Raw genomic sequence first — 17,734 nt, forward strand, 5'->3', positions numbered from 1 at the left:
GTGACATTTTGAGGGCATGCAGCGTTTTTCTGATGCAACTGCATTTGTGATCGCTTTTATGCGGTGTGTGCTATGGGGGAAAGCTGAAATCACCTTTAGCTGAAAGAAATATTGCGTTACCCCAGGAACATCCTTTGAGTTCTCCTGCTGAACCACACCTGCACCACACAAGCATTGAGGAGGGGAGGATTTTTGGGATTTAACAGGTTGGCCTAAAAGCTTTCCATGCCAAACTGATTGTGTTTGTTCCTTACAACCTAGATTCCAGCATAAGTCAAACACAGCCACCTCTAGAGCCCGGACCAACCAGCTTTGTTACTCTTCTAATCGCTCCTGTCCTGCAGCGTTAGCTCTGTGGTGAGTCTCTTCCTGCAGCAGTCAGCCCAGCCCAGTGGGTTCGGCTGCAGGGTCTGCCAGCGCGGGCTGTCCTCTGCCTGGGGCAGCTGGGAGAAGCTCAGCTGCGTGTGTTTGTGCGTAGAAGTTATGAAACTTCTTGGTACTGAAGTATGGTCCACGTACTCACCTCTTCTCATCCTCTTTCAGTGTCTCCTCCCAGTCACGTGGCTGCCGGCCACAGGGTGTGTTTCTGTGTGGGAATGAATGGGGAGCAGATCCTGCCCTCTGTAGCAAGAGGAGGCAGCATGTTCTGCTCCTGTGTGCGTGGTTCCTCCATTGCCCGGCTTTGTACAAGAGGGAAGATGTAGTAACGATGCTTGCACATCCCCAGTGGGGTCTTGATGCTGGTGCACAGCTGCTAGGAAACTCCAGCGTAATAATAAACAACATCACATAGTTTTAAACAGCATTTTCATTTTGCTTGGATTAAAGCTTGTTGCTATGGCGCTGCGAGTATCGCAGTATTCTGCAGTTTCAGCAAAGCATGCAGGCAGTCTCCAGTCCGTGCTTCCTGCTCTACGTGCTGGGTGAAAATCCACTGTTAAGTTTTCTTTCTGCTGGTGTCTGAAGCAGTCTGAGAACCTTAAAAACGAAGAGCGCACCTCAGTTCCTGCTCCCACACTGGCAACAGAGGGAAACTGACCCAGGCTCTCAGGCCACCAGCAGCCCCAGAGCCTCAATGTATCTCAATGGCAGCAACTCCCCGCATGGCACACACTTCGTGGTCCTGCTCTACTTATCTACACGAGAACCGGGCAGGTGCTGTTTTCTCCATTTCTGCAGCAGAGCAGATGCAGGGAGGGCAGCCTGGAGCCATGGAGCTGCACGTTGGTGTGGGGCTCCTTCCCACCTCCCCGCTCATGCTGTCTGGCTCGTTCTTCTTTTCTGACTTTCAGTTTACCAATTTGAATTTTAAGTTGGTAAAATTTAGCTGTTGCATATGCACCAGCGATGGTATGCAACAATCTGACATTGGATGGAGCTTCTTCAGAGGTAAACAAAGTGGTTTGGGAGACAGAAGAGGAAAAGCAAGATGGTTTGTGAGTGCATGAGAACTCCCACGAGACACGTGGGAGCTTTTTGGCAGCTTGAAAATAGGCACACGTGGGACTGTGGCACCTGCCCGGGGCAGAGCAGATCGCCAGCAATTGCCCCTTCTTCCTTCTCCCTTTGAGGTTTGTGGATGCCGGGCTTTGGGCCGAAGCAACCGGGCTGCCGAGAGCTCAGGTTGCCCGACGTGCCTGGGACAGGTTGGTCAGCATTTTTGTTTCACACACGAGCGTGCGTGGCTCTGCCAGGCTGCGCCCAAAGGCAAAGCCCCAGCTGTGCTGTGAGCGCCCGCGCTGCTATGTAAAAACACGCCCATGAGCCACAGCTGCCGCGGGCTGCCCAAGGGATGTGTTCTGCTTCCCTGCTACTGCTGCGTGCTGCTCTTCCTATTTCCCGTGACTTCTGGGACAGCAGTTAGACCTGCCCTGTTCTCCACCTCCACCACAGGTCACATCTTTACCTGATTGTCTGGCAGTCGGACTCGCTGCTGGGTGGTGGCAGAGTTCAGGTGTCAGCATGGCTGCTACCTCCACCGCATCCCCAGCCTCTCCCAGTGGTTTCCTTCAGCTTTCTTCCAGGATCTGAATCTTCCTCTTCTACAGGGCAGTATAACAGCTTTAAAAACAAACCAAAAAAAACCAACAAAAGCGCTTCAGGATATTGATCTGACTGAGCACTGCTTGGGCAATGCAGCACTGTGGGCCCGTGGGGGGAGCAGTGACTGTGCCACCCCCAAACCCTTGTGCTGATCCTCGTGCTCAGACACCAGGCTCCACTTGAGCGCGGGCACCCAATGTCTGCACTGTTCAGCAGGAATCCCTCAGCGCAGCAGCTTCAGGACTGACCCTTTCCACCCTCCTTGGGCGAAGCGTGGCAGCGGTTGGTGCTGCAGGGTGGCCCGGTTTCGTAGCAAGGCCTGGGCGTGCAGGGCTGCGGTGCTGTGCCCTCGCTGCGGGCAGTGCTGGGGACGTGTGTGTGCCACTGGATGTCACTGTCGCCTCGTGGTGCCTCGGGCACAGGGACAGCAGTGGGTGGCAGCGGGTGCCCACGCTCAGTGCCGGCATCTGCATCGCTCTGGGCTATCCCAGAGGAGAAAGAGAGGTCTTGTGTTGGCAGGGTCGTGTTGGTTGACTTCTGTTTATAGCAAACAAAGTTGGGGCGATGCAGGTGTTCTGAGAGAGTAAAGAAACAAGAATGGGGGTGTGGGGCTAATTTCTACACTAACGAGCTTTTGGCAGCGTACAAGAGGCAGAAGATTGCGTGGGGATGTGGGGCTGCTCGGGTGCTCTCAGTAAGCCTGGGATCAGTGTGCAAACTGAAACGTGGCTTTTAAAAGGCCTGAAACCTGCAGTGAGGGAAGGGGGAGGCAGAGTTCCGGCTGCAAGGTGATGGGGGGAAGGCTGACAGAGGGCCTCGCTCTCCATTCAGGAGGGGGGGCCTTTCACCTTTAATGAAACTCACAAAATTGTCAAATTGCCACACTGCTGCCCTCCATCACTTCCTAATTACAGATCAATTATATTGTTGTGCTCATTCATTCAAACAACGAGGTGTTCCCAATCACTCCACGTCTGCCTCCAGCCCTGCTGCTGTGCTCCAGCACATTTTTGAATGTATTTCTTAAAGTGTTTCTTAAGGACCTTTGAACTTCCTGCCACTCAGCCTTTGCTCAGGAGGTGTTTGTGGGTGGCTGTAAGTCTACTTGCACGGCTTAACCCTTTGGGGTGTGGTTCTCAGGAGCCCACTCATTACAGCTCCCTTGTTCAAGGACTCGTGTAGGTAATGCTCAGGCACAGAAGCAGCACTGACAAACACTGTCTTTACCTGAATGAGTTGCTTGTTTCAGAACTCAGCTCTCACATAACCAGATGTAACTAGGGGTCAGAGTTGATCTGTAAAGCATGACTGGGAACACGGGATCCGTGAACTGCTCCTGAAACTGCAAACCATGGTGCTGGGGACAGCAGTTCAGCTTCCTGCCACCTATGGAGGAAAGCTGCTGGCTGCTGTGGGAGCTGGGTGCCTGCATTATGGCAGGGACTGGCAAACACTGTAGGTTTCTCCCTTGGCATGGCTCAGCCCCAGCACTGTGTGGTCATCCCTTTGGTCAGTACAGCGGGAGCTCCTTGCAGGGTGTTAGCTGTCCTGCTTGCTTACCTGGAACTTTTGCATCTGGTTTCTCTTGATGTACTTATACAGCTTCTGCAGCTGCTTTTCATCCTTGTCTGAGAAGAGGGAGGTGAACCTCCACAGCATCCTAGGGAGAAGACATGCGGATTGCATACGTGAGCACAGATTGCAGCATCTTCCTCCTGCTGGGTCTGGCTTGTGGAGGGGACCACTGGTGAACCCTTTGCATGGCACCTTTCTTCTTTTCCCTGAAGCTTATAAACTTACAAAGAGTGACCCTTCCCAGAGCATGGGCACTGTAAGAGGACAAAACCTTACTTCTTCCAGTGCCGGACCTCCGAGGCTCTGCAGTGCTGCTGGAGGAACAAGTCGATGCGGTCCCCAATTATGGTCACGCTTTCCTTCATGTACTTCACTTTCTTCTTCCTGGAGAGGTGCTGGGGCAAATGCAGCTTCCTGAGTGACCTCTTGAAGGGCCTCAAGTACTCCTTGCACTGCAAAGGAAGTGTTGGAATAGCTGTTTTCTGTTAGATAGGTACTTAAATAGCTGGCTGGAAAGGCGTCAGAGGAGTGGGTTTGGGTGAGTGCGTTCTGCGTGGGGATGGGGGGCTGCAGTGGATCTCTGTCAGGTGTCTCCATCACCCTAAAGGAGCCTGGCCCACACCTCCTGGGCTTCATGGTGCCATGGGCAAAGCGTGTTGGGATGACACAAAAGGGGATTGAGGGATTTCCACGACTGGGACTTCCCTTTTGACATCACCGGGTGAAACGTATCAACTTCAGGCTATGAAACAGCTGTTGTTCTGCACGGATGGGAAAAGGGAACTGCTTTTCACACACTGCTGTTTCCTGTGGCCGTGCCTGGGATGGTGCAAACCTCAGCTTGTGATGCAAGAGCAAGCGCTGTGTCTGCATGCCCACCCCTCCGTGTCTGCACGGCTTCTTGCCTGTTACACACACGGGGCTGTTATGGAGGGGTGTGGGTAAGGGTGGGCTCATCCATGCATGAGCAGCCCTGTGGAATGCAGCTTTGGGGCCGCAGGGTGCGTGACACCAAGCCACCAAAGCACCATGTGAAATGCTGAAGTAGCAATACGCGTTTCCAAAAACTGAGCGGGGTGATTTTTGATGTGGATGTCCTGTTGTTTGCTTAACTGAAATGCGATGCCGAGAAAACAATGCTGAGGTTAACCACTGCGGCTTCCCTCCAAGCACGAAGGTTTTGTGTGCTGTCCTGCTTTCTGCTCCCTCTGTCAAACCTCTGCCTTTTATTTTTCTCTCTCCTCCCTGAGATGCCACAAATTAACTTTTTCCCCCACTGCTAGATCCCATTCAGTATCTCACAATTTTGAAGGTATCCTGGTTGAGGCCGACCGCAGAGCAGATGAGTGGGGCCCAGTGCAGTGCACAACCCGCGCTGCCCGGTGCAGGGGCTGCCTCCTTCGCCGTGCTGGCCGCATCCTTCCCCGAGCCCTGCAGAGTGCCAGAGGCAGAGGTCAGTCCCTCGCTGGTACCAGTTCTGTGCCTTTTCCTAAAAGCATGGCCGAAGACAAACCCTACCCTCGGGCTCAGGAGCTCTTCCTACCAAAAGCATTTCAGATTGGGTTTTCGGAGGTGCTTAGTGAAGCCAGGTATTCAATTACAATTAAAAGCTTGTAAGAATTGGTCACCTTTATTTTTTGGTTATGTGACCAACCTAAACGCAAGATAATGGTGTATTTCAAAACACCCTAAGATGTGTAACGAGAGAAGTCCCTCCCTCTCCGATGTGCTCTGCCCCGTGGGAAGATCCCTTTGCCAACTTGATCCCAAACTGGCTTTTGAAAGTGTCACCAAGGCTGAGCTCTGCTCTGGCTGCGTGTCCCTCCCTGCTCATGCTCACCTGCCCGGTTGTGCCGGCGCTGACCGCCTGCTCCTCCATGCCCACCTGCTCCATGGCACACAGAGCCCTCGTGCTGCCACCTCTGCGCCAGGTGGGGAGGGGAAGCAGCCACAGGAAGAGTGTTTGTGGGTCACCAGGGTGCCTGGATACGGGTTCCGAGTTCCACCAGCCATGGGGATGGCTGGGATATGCTGACAGGAATGGTGCTGTCGGTTGTGATGGTGCCCTATGGCGTGGTCAGGATGGGCCTTTTTCCTCCTCTCCCATTGCAGCTGCTGGGCCGTGCAGCTGGGGCTGACCTGCCGCTGAGATGGCCCAGTTGGATGGGGAGCAGGCGCGGCCATAGGGACACAGGGTGCAACAAGGTTGTTGTTGAAGGAGCTTGTTGGAGCTGTGTCCTCAATTCCCACTGTGGTGTAATGGGAATCTGGGGGTATCTCCTTTGCAGGTGCCACCTACAGCGAGGCGTAGCTCTCCTGGGTAGCATCTCTTTTAAAGCTCTTGGTTCTAATAAAAAATAAATTGCACTTGCCAGGAGGAAGAAAGGCTTGTAGTTAAAGGGATTATTTTTTGGAGATTTACTTCCAGGCAAAATGCTTTCACAAAGAAAAATGTGTCAGGACATAGTCATGCCCTGACCAGTCAGACAAGTGCAATTGTTTCGTCCCCCAGACAATTAGTGTAATTGCTGCAGCTGTGATTCAGCTGTGCTCCTGTGCCAGGTCGCATCTGGTACCGGGAGTCAGCACTGGGCTGTACAAAGGCCCTCTCTGATGTTCCATGGCTGCATGGAGGGACAGCTCTGCTCCCAGTGGAACACACATGGCTGGTGCAGCATCTCTGTGCCCCCCAGTGCCTGAAGTTTTGCTGTCAGCTCCCTGATGTAGGAGCAGACACAGGGACAGTTATCTCCAAATGCTCTGCAGTTAGCTTTGCTTTGACTCAACGAGGTACGTTACGACTTGTTTAGTCTATACTGAGATTTCAAGGTATGTTATGCATTAGTTAACGCAAAGCAAGGTCACTGCGCAGCAGGGCGGGGGAGTCACAGCAGCAGCATGGATAAGTGAAGCTGTGCTAGCTTCAGCCTGGGTTTGGCAGGGCTGGTGCTGGAGGTGGCTTTGTTGAAGGGAATGATGAAAAACTGAAGGCCGTGTTGAAAGTGTGCTTGGTTTCTCAATGCATGCTGCCAGCTGCACACCCTCCTCCTTGCCCTCTGCCTGCAGCCGTGACACCCGTCCTGCCGTGGCCGCCTCCAGAGGCTTAAACCAAGATGTTGGCAGCTCACGTCCTCAGCTCTCACCTCAGGGCGTTGAAGGGCGGTGTGTTCCTGGCAAACAGGAGCACCAAGAGCAATAAAGCTGCTTCAGCACAGGCTCTCACATGCGGTAGCAGCTAGATTAAAGGCCATGCAGGAGCTCTGGGACACACACCGGTTGTTATCATAGGCATACCTATATTTGCATGGCCATATCTTTGTACTTGTGAGATTACAGTCTGCACAGGCACGTGACAGCTGCATGGAGAGGCTCTCCTGCTTTCTCCTGTGTACACTGCACCTTGCAGGCCTGGAGGTCCCCTTGGACATGGCAGCCTTCATTCTGCCTCTGGGTGTGTGCTGCACCCGGAGCACAGCCAAAGTGGGGGAACACGAGCAGCAGCTCCAGAGCTGCAGCCTCCCCGGGCAGCCTCCACCTGAAGAGCTCACTTGTTTGGGAGCTGTTTGGTAGCTGGGGTCATGGCAGAGCAGTGATCTTACAGCCTTCTCTGGCATTACTTAGTACAGTAGCAGAGCCGGAGACTAAAAACTGAGGCTGCAGAATGCTTTTTCCCACTGTTGAGCTGTCTGATAATGCTCCAAGCTGTACTCTGACCGTGGAAGCCATAACCCTTCCCTGCCCTTGAATTTCTCTGATTGCACTGAGCGAGGCCGCAGTTCATTTTGGTCATGGTGTAAGGTGTGCCGAAGATGGCATAACCCAGACCACATCTCTGTAAATCTATCGGGTTATATCGCTTACTTGAGGTCAGGAGTCCTTCCAAACAATGTTCTAATTGGGTGGGGAAAAGTCAGGAGTACAAATAGATTACAAGGCTCATATTTCTTCTAGCAGAGGGAAGGGAGCCTGAGTGCCGCTCAAACACTGCAGCGACAGCGCAGCCCGGGAGCACTCCTGATCCCAACAGCTCTCCTGAAAATGGTGATTTCTGCACCTTAGCGAGTGCTTTCCAGCAGCTGTGCAAGCGCAAACAGCAAAGCTTTGCTGGCACAGCAGCTCTCCCAGTGCAAGGCTGGGCACATAGCCAAAAGGAAGCACTTGTGAGGATGCCCTTTACATGGCTGCTGTTTGCTGGTTTGTGCAGATTTAGCATGAAAACCACATGTGATTTGATGAGTCAGGTTGCAGACAATATAGGCACGTATCTGATGCAATACTGATTTAGTAGTAGGTCACAGGGAAGGAGAGCTGATAAATGCAGATAAATGTACAGGTAGTTGGTTTAAGCATAATGTAAAATGTATGTACAAGGTGATGTAGGTAAACCTAAAAACCAGACAACATTGCCAGACAGATTGCAATGTGATATTAAAAAGGAATTGTCATGAGGAATGTTTTTTGGTAACCTGTTCCTACAATGTGGAGGGTGAACACCTCATTTGTAGAGTGATTCATGATGCTCAGCGTGGCTGCCCAGCCTGCAGGGCGGAGGCTTTGCTAATTGTCCTGGAAATTCCTTTCCTCATGCTTGAGGATGATGCAAACTTTCACAGCCAGCTGGAGTCCTGTCCTCTTGCAGCTGGGTGCCCATCAGCGCAGCTCCAGCTAGCAGCCCTCGTGTCAGGGGAAGAGATCAAAAAGAGGATTTGGGCCTCGCTGTTTGTATGTGGTGTTATTAGAGCAATCCTGTTATGCTATAGGAATCCATTTTTGTTAAGGGTTGGGAGTTGTTCGTTTCATTACTTTTCTGAGCAAATGTGGTGAAAACCCCAAATGCGCTCCGTGACCAGTGGTATGTCGAGGTGGAACATGAAGCCGTAACCACATCTGCATCCTTTTCACCCTCTCCTTCCCTTGTGAAATCTGACCAGAAGTGCTCCAAGTGTTCCCACCCTGGGAGGCCCAGCCAAACCATGGTGCCCGAAGCTGCTGGTGACCGATTCTTCACTGTCAATAAATGCACCTTTGTGTGTACCTATGTTATTTCACGCTCGGCTGTTTTGTAGGTGAGTTTCTGCCTTTACATTTCCAGTCAGATGTAAATGAGTTTGTTGGTGTCTGCTGATGTCATATCACTGCTTTTTGAAGCCTTTTGAAGTCTTCAGGAAATGAGAGAGCGTTATCAGCTTCCTCCATGCTTTGTGAGAAACAGGACAGTTTCAGGCCTTCCTTCTTACTGCATGTCAAAAGTTTTCAGAGTTCCTTATGCAAATCAAAACGTGCCTTGTTAATGACATGTTAATAAACCCTTCCCTTTGCTGCTGCTTAACAAGGTGGGTATCTAAACATTGAAAGCGATCTAACTTCTTTTGTTAACCTGTTGGGTGACACAATAGGAGCTGCCCGAGGTGCTACCTGCCTCATTCATTTTCCCCCTCCCCACCAATTTACCCACCATTGCAGCAATGAAGCAGAAAAAATAATAAATATAGAGGAGTGAAAAGGTTTTTCCTCTCTTTGCAATAGAGAAGTAAAACTTCCCAAAGGGGTTCTCCTGTCCTGTGTCAGTTTTCAGTCTTGAGGCTTTTCTCCGAATGATCCAGCAGGGGAAAACTTGTGTTGTATCTGCCAATACAAAGAGGATGGAAAATACCACCTGGCCGGAGCAACCAGGGCTCGGAGCCAGGACTGCGCCAGGTCTGCTCTTCTCTGAGCTGCAGCACCCTCAGTTTCAGTGCCTCTATTTATGGCACAGGCTCCCAAATCTGTATCTTCTTTCCTCCTCCTCCTTTCTCCCTTAGAAGCTCTGCTGCCCACCTCCCACGGTCTCGCTGCTCGTACAGGAGTGCTGCACCGGGCACGTTTCCAGCACAGTCGGTGCCAGCAGGCTGCCTGCCCGTGGGCGCAGCGTGACGACGCTCTGGGCAGCGATGTGAGCTGGGCTGGCAGGGCTCAGGCTGCTGGCAGTGCCCACGTCCTGTCCCCTGCTCTGACCCCTGCCCTTTGCCTAGCCAGGCCCTGTGCCGCACTGCCCTGTTCTCCCCCCGCACACGAAGCAGGGGCTGCTGCTGGGGCTGTTTTTACAATTCTGCTTAGCACTTACTTCAGCTCATGGATTTTCCAGAGGAAGTCAGGTTTGGGTTTGGGGGCATTTTCTTATTTTTTATTTTTGGTTTTATTTTGAAAAGAAAGGAATTTCCCCTGCAGTCTACAGAATGTAGCTATCAAGAGAAGCAGTGAAATTTTTCCGTCTTTAAACATTAAACCACGTTTAAATAACAAAAACAAAGAGAGGCCGGCCCTGCTTGAAGGATTTCAGACTCTTCATCGATATTGCAGTGGGGTAGCTGCAGTGAAATGCAGGCTCTGTTGGGATGAGCAGAGGAGAAAAAGCAGCGTGTGCCAGTGTCTGCAGTGTTCTGATTCCCTCCTGCCAGCCCAAAAATGCTAAATGCGATCCTTTGTCTGGCATATGGGGATTTGGAGAATTGTTGCTAATTACGGCAGTTGTGCTATCTAGCTTAACAGGCTTAAATAATATATTAAGTGCTTTTACGATCTTCCACAACATGCTGGAATGCAAAGAGGTGCATTTAATGCTGTTTACACTTTATGGCAGGCATAAGATATAACATTAATTTGCAGATAAACTGGGTTTGGATGATGTATTACTTGTATCGCTTGCAGTCAGGGCTCCAGGCTGTTGAGGTAAGTGCAGTGCAGCACAGAGCACGAACCTCTGTCAGTGGGGTTTGAGTCTGCAGGGCAGGGGGCACTGGGTGAGCACAGGGAATGCTGAGGTCGAAACTCCTGGGGTGCCAGGGAAACATCTGGAAAGGCTGATCCAGAAAAAGGGGGAAGAATCCTTTTTTTTTTTACCTCCACCTTTTTTTCTGGGGAAGTGATAATTCTGATAGTCATCCAATTATGCCCAAGTTCTAGTGTCTCTTCCTTCAAAATCTGTATTTTCCATTATCTGCCAATGTCAAGAGTGTGCTGCTGCCGGACCCATTGTGATGAATGATCCTGGAGCAAGTGAGCAGCGCTTGTCTGAGGCGGAGGATCTTTCAAGACACGCGGATCATCTTCATTTTTGTTGTTGTTTTGGGAGCAGTGGGGATGATGACTGACACTTCAGGATGTTATAAACCACAAAGGGAATTAGTGATAGTGATAAAAAGGCCTGCATGTTCTGACCTATAATTTGGTTTAGTTTGACACTGCTCCCTGTAAAATCACAGGGACTGTTGGAATGTGCCAGTAATTAGCAGTATTTCACCTGCTTGAAACTAAGCAGTGCGCAGGCTCTGCAGAATAAAGAAAATTATGTAGCTTTTTGTCTGGTTTTGCTTGATTTTAGCTTGGAAACAGGGAGGTGAAAGGCTTGTGTCAAATCTTCAAGAATAATTTTGCTCTTAAAAGGCTGTGGAGAAAGTGTGATCTGAAGACCTTCGGTTTCCTGGCTGTGACACAAAATTAACAGCTACCTTTATTCTGATTCTGTTTTAATATTCCAGCAGAGGAGCAAGCAAAAAGAACTCCCTAGGCTGGCTTCACTGAAATGGAGGAACTGATAGACAATAACAGGGTACGGGCTGGCAGAGGAGTGATTGTTGCTGGTGCTAGCAGGATAATGTTCTCACCACGCTTTGGATGCTATAAAATGATAGATATCTAATGCTAAAAACTGAGAGATGCTCTCTGGGAGATAGGAAACACTGCGCAAAAGCTTTTTTCTGATTGGCCACATGGAAAAATTCAAGGTCATATATGCGGCAGCTTGCAGGGATGCACAGCTGGTACCTCAGCACTAAGACCAGAAGGCTGTTAGTTGGCCACGTGGGTAAAAATGCAAGGGTAAAATGAAACCACCTGAAAGTGGAGGAAAACAGCTGGGAAGTGATAAAAGAAATGAGAGGAGAAACTCTCTCCCATCGTCGTGGTGTCCAAGTGCTCCGTAACCACTTCAAATTGCTCTCTTCCTTGAATGCACCAATTTTCTTTTTTGAGCTGCAACGATTTGGCATCCTCCAGCTCCTCTGAATTGGCCACTGACTGCTGGGAACTGCTCAAGAATCTGCACAATACTCCAGGCCGAATTTAGGTACGGTCACTGAAGAGCTGCTGGGCCAGAAGCTCTTACATGAACAGCTGGGCTTCTAACCAAGGGGAGAGGGAGTGCCAAGAGCTTTTATGGATCATTTTTGATGCTGTGTTTTATATAATAAAAACACATGCAAATGCTTAACTCAGTAGGCAAAATATTTGATTAGTCCCCAGTGCTTTACCTTGCTTTGTGGGTACAACTGCCCACAGAGGTGGCAAAGCGTGACGCTGAAGGAGCTTTGTCCAGCAGCGATTTGCCACGCGTTGTTTTTGAGCCACTGTAGCACATCAACAGCCGCTGGGTGCTCAGCCGAGATGGCAGCTAAGCACTCCGGCCATCTCCACCCTGTTGTTTGCTGCTGCACTCAGGGGGATGAGGAGTGATGAGGTCTGAGCAGATGGCAGCCCTTGGACCTTTTTTGCTGCATTGTTGGCTTGACCAGCAGCTCTTCATTGACCCTGGGCAGATTACAAGCATGATATTAGCTCAGATAATGCTACTTTGTAAATAATCTTAATTACTATCATTAGCCATTTGACACCATAAAATAGAGGTCTCTTATTTTGATGCCTTGTGTTTTTATCTCTCTTCAGTGTCCCTAGGGTGGTGTCACTTTTGGATCACCATCAGCGGCAGCGTGCACACCAGCATAACATGTACTGAGCAATACTATCTGTGCTGTGCAAGTGCTGAATAGAGCCACCAGCCTGCTGGCGTGGTGCTGAAGGCTGACAGGTTTCTCTGTTTGGGATCTCCTCTTTTTCAGTGCATGAATTATGCAAAACCTTGATTAGCAAATAAGATGCTTTGGCCCTGCCTCCCAACACCCGAAATGGAATCAAGGGAAGTGCAAGGATGTGCCAGATGATGTGATGGTCCTGGCTCCGTGGTTTTTGCTTTACTTTGCTGTCCTGCTGTTCTGAGATGAGTTTTCCATTGTGTCAGCTGTTGGCAAAATGTTCATAAAGTTGTTACATGGTTTATGTTTTGATATTCCTTTTTCTGTATACAGCAGTCAAACTGCTAAGTTGATGTTTGTTGGAGATCCTGCATGCAGCAGCTGTTGAGCTGAGAAGAAAGCAGCTCGCTCTTTGAAAGGAAAGCTGCCCCGTTGTGCCACGGTGGTGAGCCGCTGCCTGCCGTGCTCCTTTGCTGTCGCACTCTGGGGGCAATGAGAGCATCCTCTTCCTACAACATAACTCAGTGTAATTTGGATAAGCATTAGTCACTTCTTGCAAAGCCATTCCTTTGATTTGCTCTGCTGTTATTAATTACTTGCACTTCCTCTTGACATGTTGCCTTTTTTTTTTCTACTGAAAATGGGGCTGCAGAGAAGTCCTTTACCTCCATTTCCAACATGGGTTGTCTGCCTCCAAGAGAGCACAGATTTATTTTATCAACCACATTTCTTTTTTTGTTGTTTCTTGATGACAGGTACTACTCCTAATCTACACAACGACAACACTTTGAGACGGGAGATCTGTGTTCCCATCAATTTTTCTTGTGCTGATAAATCACGGCATATCTTGCTTTCTGAATGACGTCTTTCTGGATTTAGATCTGCTCTTTTTCCTTTGTCGTTTTTTCTTTTTCAGTGCTAGCAACAGCCTTGCCAAAGCTCGTCTGTTCCCTTAGCGTTCAGCCCAGCAATCTGATTAATTCTGTCACGCTTTTCCCAGTACCAGCATACTCAAACAGGTTGATAGAAAATTGAAAAGGATGTGACGTTTACAAAAGTTCCCAATGCATCATGCTTATCCTGTAACTCTGGTTAGTTGTGGCACCTTGTGTCCTCTGGCTTGGGGGGATGTCAGCAATGTCTGTCAGGAAAAAGGAGTTCTGTTCTCTGTGGATCTCAAGTGTGACGGTGTCACCCTGCATGCACGGGGAAGCTGTTCTTACGCGAGCTTTGAGGGCGGAGCGCCTTATGGTGTTTTCTTCTGTATGCACATGCCTCATTTTCTTTGGTTATGCAGATAATGCTGTTATAGCATGAGCTGAAATTATGTAGTGCTAGTGATATGAACAGCACTGCATTCATTAACACATCCTGGCAGCAAAGGGGAGGGTTACTGGGTTTGCAGAAATCCCATCTGAGTATTAGCAGTTAAAATATATGTGTATACATATGCAAAACATACTAAAAAACACAGTGGGGCTTCCTGAGATAGAAGATAATATTAAGACCTCTTTTTCTTATCTGCTGCTGCTAGTTGCAGTGAGGTTATTAAAACAGAATTCTGTAGGTACTACATCTATTTTCTTGCGTGTGTGGTAGTGGTTGTTTTTTTTTTTTTTTAATTATTATTATTACTCAGTTTTGATCATAAAAGCCACAGTCTTTTCCCCAGCGATGTTCTGTTTCACAGTTCATGCTGGCAATAGAGCCGGAGTGCTGCCTGGATAATGAGTGTGAGATAGGAGGGCCCTGGTAAGAGTCTGCCCTTTTGCTCCTGATCTAGTTCATTTGAATCTATCGTGAATGTCACCCTCTGACTACCATCCCAAACCACTTCTTTCCTGAAAAATGCGGGATGTGACAGAAGCTGCATTTTGCATGTGTCGCTCGGTTGTTCTTTAAGAAAGTCTCTCGTATTTTCCTCTCTCCATCTGATAACATCAGAATTAGATTGGCAGAAAATGATTTGAGAAATTTGTCTCACTCATCATTTGATTATAACTAAAAAGATGTGAAACCATTCAGCTCTCAGGTAAATGAAAATTCTCTTTGTACCTTGATATCTCTTCCACCTCCTGCTCTTTCCAAATATTTGAGATGTGCTCTGCTGCACTGCACTCAGGACTGTGCAAAGCACAAGGGATCAAAGTTGTCTCCTGTCTGTACAGTGCCTGCTGCAGTGTGTCTCAAACCTTCACTGGTGATTTGCACTGTTCTGTTGTTTTTTTTTCCATCTCTGTGCTGAAATACTCTGTTTCCATCTACCTGGTATTAAGCACAAATACTGAAGAATAGTCTAATATATTTTATTTATTTATTTATTTGGAGCATCTTCAACTTAAAGATCGCAGTTATTCCAGAGAATAGAGTGCAGTATTTACAAAGAACACCGTAATACATTTATTTTGAAGTAGTTTACAAAGATCAACCGATCCTTAAATGTCAAATGTCCCTGGAGGGAGACACATACTGGGGAAAGAGACAGAGATGTAGAGGCAAATAATAGAGCAGGGATCAAACTTGTATTTTCAGTTCCTTTTTTTTAAGTGAACTTTGAATCAGGAAATCCTAGGGACTACACCACTGTTGTTCTCAGAATTGTTTTTATTCACCATAGCAGTTCCACAATTATTTGGCTCATCTCTGCTGAGTTCACATCTTATCAATGCAACTCGAATACAGATGCCCACTTTGGCCTCAGCCCGCAGTTCAACCCTGTGACTCTTCATTCCTTCCTGGAAGCTTGGGAGCTGCCTGGCACCCTCCTGGGGACCAGCAGCTGCCCTGCCATTAAGGCCATGTTGCTGCACACCTCCTGCAGCCTCTGCACAGGAATAGATGTCTGCTTTGCCACAGACAGTTGACAATGGTGCAAAGACGCTTAAAGATATTTGCTAGATGCATCTGAATCTATTTGTGATTTGTGAATGATTGAATAAATTACAGCAATCAATTGACATGTGACCAGTCACAGTTAGGTTTACTTATATAGCACTCTTCAAACAGAACAGAGGAGCTCAATTCATCTAATAGAAGTCTAGATTCACTATATCTTAATTTGATTTACCTTTGGCATAACATTTAAATAGTAGCAATATCTGTAACCTTGTGCTCCTCAATAAGGCTTCATTAAAAACTTACTGCCAGATCTAATCCACAGTTAGCATACAAAGTCTTATCTCTAGGTTCTTGCTTCAATGCCTTTGAGAACATGCTTAATTTAATCTGAACAAAGACACTGCCATCATAGGCCTCCAGTCTGATTTTCCAATCTAGAATATCTTTATTATTAAATTTGGTGCAAGCCATAGCGCATACAATGGATACAGCAAATTGTTTTAAAGCACTCTTCAAGGAAAATTCTACTGCTTGTTAGACATCATTTCTATCTGTGGGACATGAGATGTCACTTTAGATTTTTTTAAAATGCCCTATAAAAATGCAGTATTAGTCTAAACAGCTAGCTGTGTAAAACTGCAAGTTTTAACATAATATGTATTTTTTTAAACCATTTGGGAAAGAACATTTTTAAAAATTGTTTGTTAACTATCATTAACGATCTTTTCAATCCATTTTAATACGTCTAGAGGAAGGACCTCCTCAGTGGATGTTTCTGCTTCTTCATTTGCATCAAATACTGTCATCTGTTTTTGCCTATACTTTAAGCTTGGATGGTGGTGGGTTCTGATTTGCAATTATCATTTTTGATGTTCAACTTTTTATGCTATAACAAGTAAACCAGTTGTTATTAAAAACTCTATGCTGCCTAATAATCCCTGCTGCCTGCTAATAGGGTTTGCACGTGCTATAAGTAGACGTTCTTTCAAAGCATAGCAGGTAAATACTGAGTAACTTTGTAACTCTGCAGTTGCTTAATAACACAACTCACTGAAAGAAACAGATCAAAGGAGGCTAGGCTGGGATAGTCGTGGAGAAATCGGTGTGAAAACTGGAGGAAATTGGTGTGAAGCCTATAGACAGCTGTCTTGCAGCACCAGTAGTTACTTCTTGCTCTCATTGCTCTGCCAGTTCGGGTCTGGCTGCATCTCAGTGCAGCTTTTTGCTCCAAGCAAAATGGAGACTCTCAATGTATCATTATCTCTGTAATGCAGAGGAGCAACCAAAACATAAAGAGATTATTAGTAGGCACAGGATCACACAGGATCACATCATAAAGTCAGGAATTAAACCATGTCTCCTCAGCTATGAGTTAATACTTCAGAAAAGTGATCCGTCACAAATGGAGTGCAGAAGAATGAATGCCATGAGCTGGAATTCTTTACTTAATCACAAGATAAACCAGATACTCCTCCAGCTGCTTCTAGCGTTGCCAACTTTGCTTTTGGTTGCCATGCTGCCATGATTGTTGCATTCATCCTCCAGAATACTTTGAAGAGTTTATATTGTACCTAAATCAAAGTTGCTTTGGGTGAGGGACTGTGTGGTGCATTGAGAAGAGATATGTAAGACATAAGGGCACTGAAGACCCATGTTTAAAAGATATGTACATAATGAGGGGCTGATGTGTGAAGTACACTCCCCGCAATTTCACTGATGTTTTAAAGAAACATTTGAGTTTCCTCCTTCTCCCCATATTCCGTGTTCCAGGGAAGCAAAAGGTCAACTGAGGGCACATGTTATGCTCCAGTGCAGTAATTGTATTTGTCACAAGTCCAAGATACGTAATTCAAATGACAGGAAAAAAAACATAGAGGATTTACAAAGTTTAATTCATTTGTAGTGACTTTGCACTTTAGCAGGGTTACATGGAGAGAAATTTGGCCTTCAAACATCTTGTCTATGAGCCATGTTCCTGGCTTTGCCTATCAGGTATGGAATTTGTTTGGAATGTTTGCTATAAAAATACCTACACGTGAACTGACATCAGCAAGAAAATTACTTTAGCGTGACCTTTCATTAGCTTCCATGGGGTAAGATCCTTCAGTGAGGAAACCACACACTGGGGAAAGCTCTGCTTTTGTGCAGAAACAACCCTGGGTACAACCCACCTCACGTAGCCCATGTTTTCTTTCTGGTTTTGTATGTTTTGCTTGGAAGGGACCAGGGTATGGTACCAGAGCCAGTTGGGAAATCCTCCCACTGGGGCTAAGTGTTGGGCTGAACGCTAAAGACAAAGAACAGGGAAGGACAAGATGTCTCCGGTCCTTTCACCAGTCAGTTCGCGTTTCTGTTTCAGACACAAGGACGTTTTTAATGGCACAGGAACTTTGCCTCCCGCGGTGGCAGTTCTGCTCACGCGCGGATTCTCTGAGGAGAGCTGAGGTACGGCGCAGGCCCCGCGCGCAGCCCCCCACCCTGCAGAGCGGAGA

General features: G+C 47.8%; 1 protein-coding gene across 2 annotated transcripts; it reads right to left on the reverse strand.

Moving 5' to 3' along the window:
* Positions 791–5,969, reverse strand: C18H17orf64 (chromosome 18 C17orf64 homolog). 2 transcript variants are annotated; one of them, XM_021415879.1, is made up of 6 exons: positions 5,459–5,951; positions 4,921–5,049; positions 3,895–4,070; positions 3,604–3,703; positions 1,907–2,061; positions 791–978 (listed from the first exon to the last, which is right to left on the reverse strand). In XM_021415879.1, the coding sequence occupies exons 1-5, from the start codon at positions 5,510–5,512 to the stop codon at positions 1,951–1,953; spliced, it is 570 nt and encodes a 189-aa protein (XP_021271554.1). In that variant the 5' UTR covers positions 5,513–5,951; the 3' UTR covers positions 791–978; positions 1,907–1,950. The 2 variants fall into 2 exon arrangements, with proteins under 2 accessions (XP_021271554.1, XP_021271552.1); XM_021415877.1 differs by lacking the exon at positions 791–978 and adding an exon at positions 3,271–3,385 and having other exon boundaries at positions 1,976–2,061; positions 5,459–5,969.

The sequence above is a fragment of the Numida meleagris genome, chromosome 18 (genome assembly GCF_002078875.1).
Source record: "Numida meleagris isolate 19003 breed g44 Domestic line chromosome 18, NumMel1.0, whole genome shotgun sequence".
In the NCBI taxonomy this organism is placed as follows: Eukaryota; Metazoa; Chordata; class Aves; order Galliformes; family Numididae; genus Numida; species Numida meleagris.

Bases quoted from the DNA above. Each gene is read 5' to 3' on its own strand.
- C18H17orf64 (XM_021415879.1), bottom strand. From the start codon at position 5,512: ATGGAGCAGGTGGGCATGGAGGAGCAGGCGGTCAGCGCCGGCACAACC. The intron at 4,071-4,920 runs GTGAGATACTGA...CTTCCTTTGCAG, and splicing joins ACCAGGATACCTTCAAAATT to TGCAAGGAGTACTTGAGGCC. The intron at 3,704-3,894 runs GTAAGGTTTTGT...TCTTCTCCCTAG, and splicing joins GAGGTCCGGCACTGGAAGAA to GATGCTGTGGAGGTTCACCT.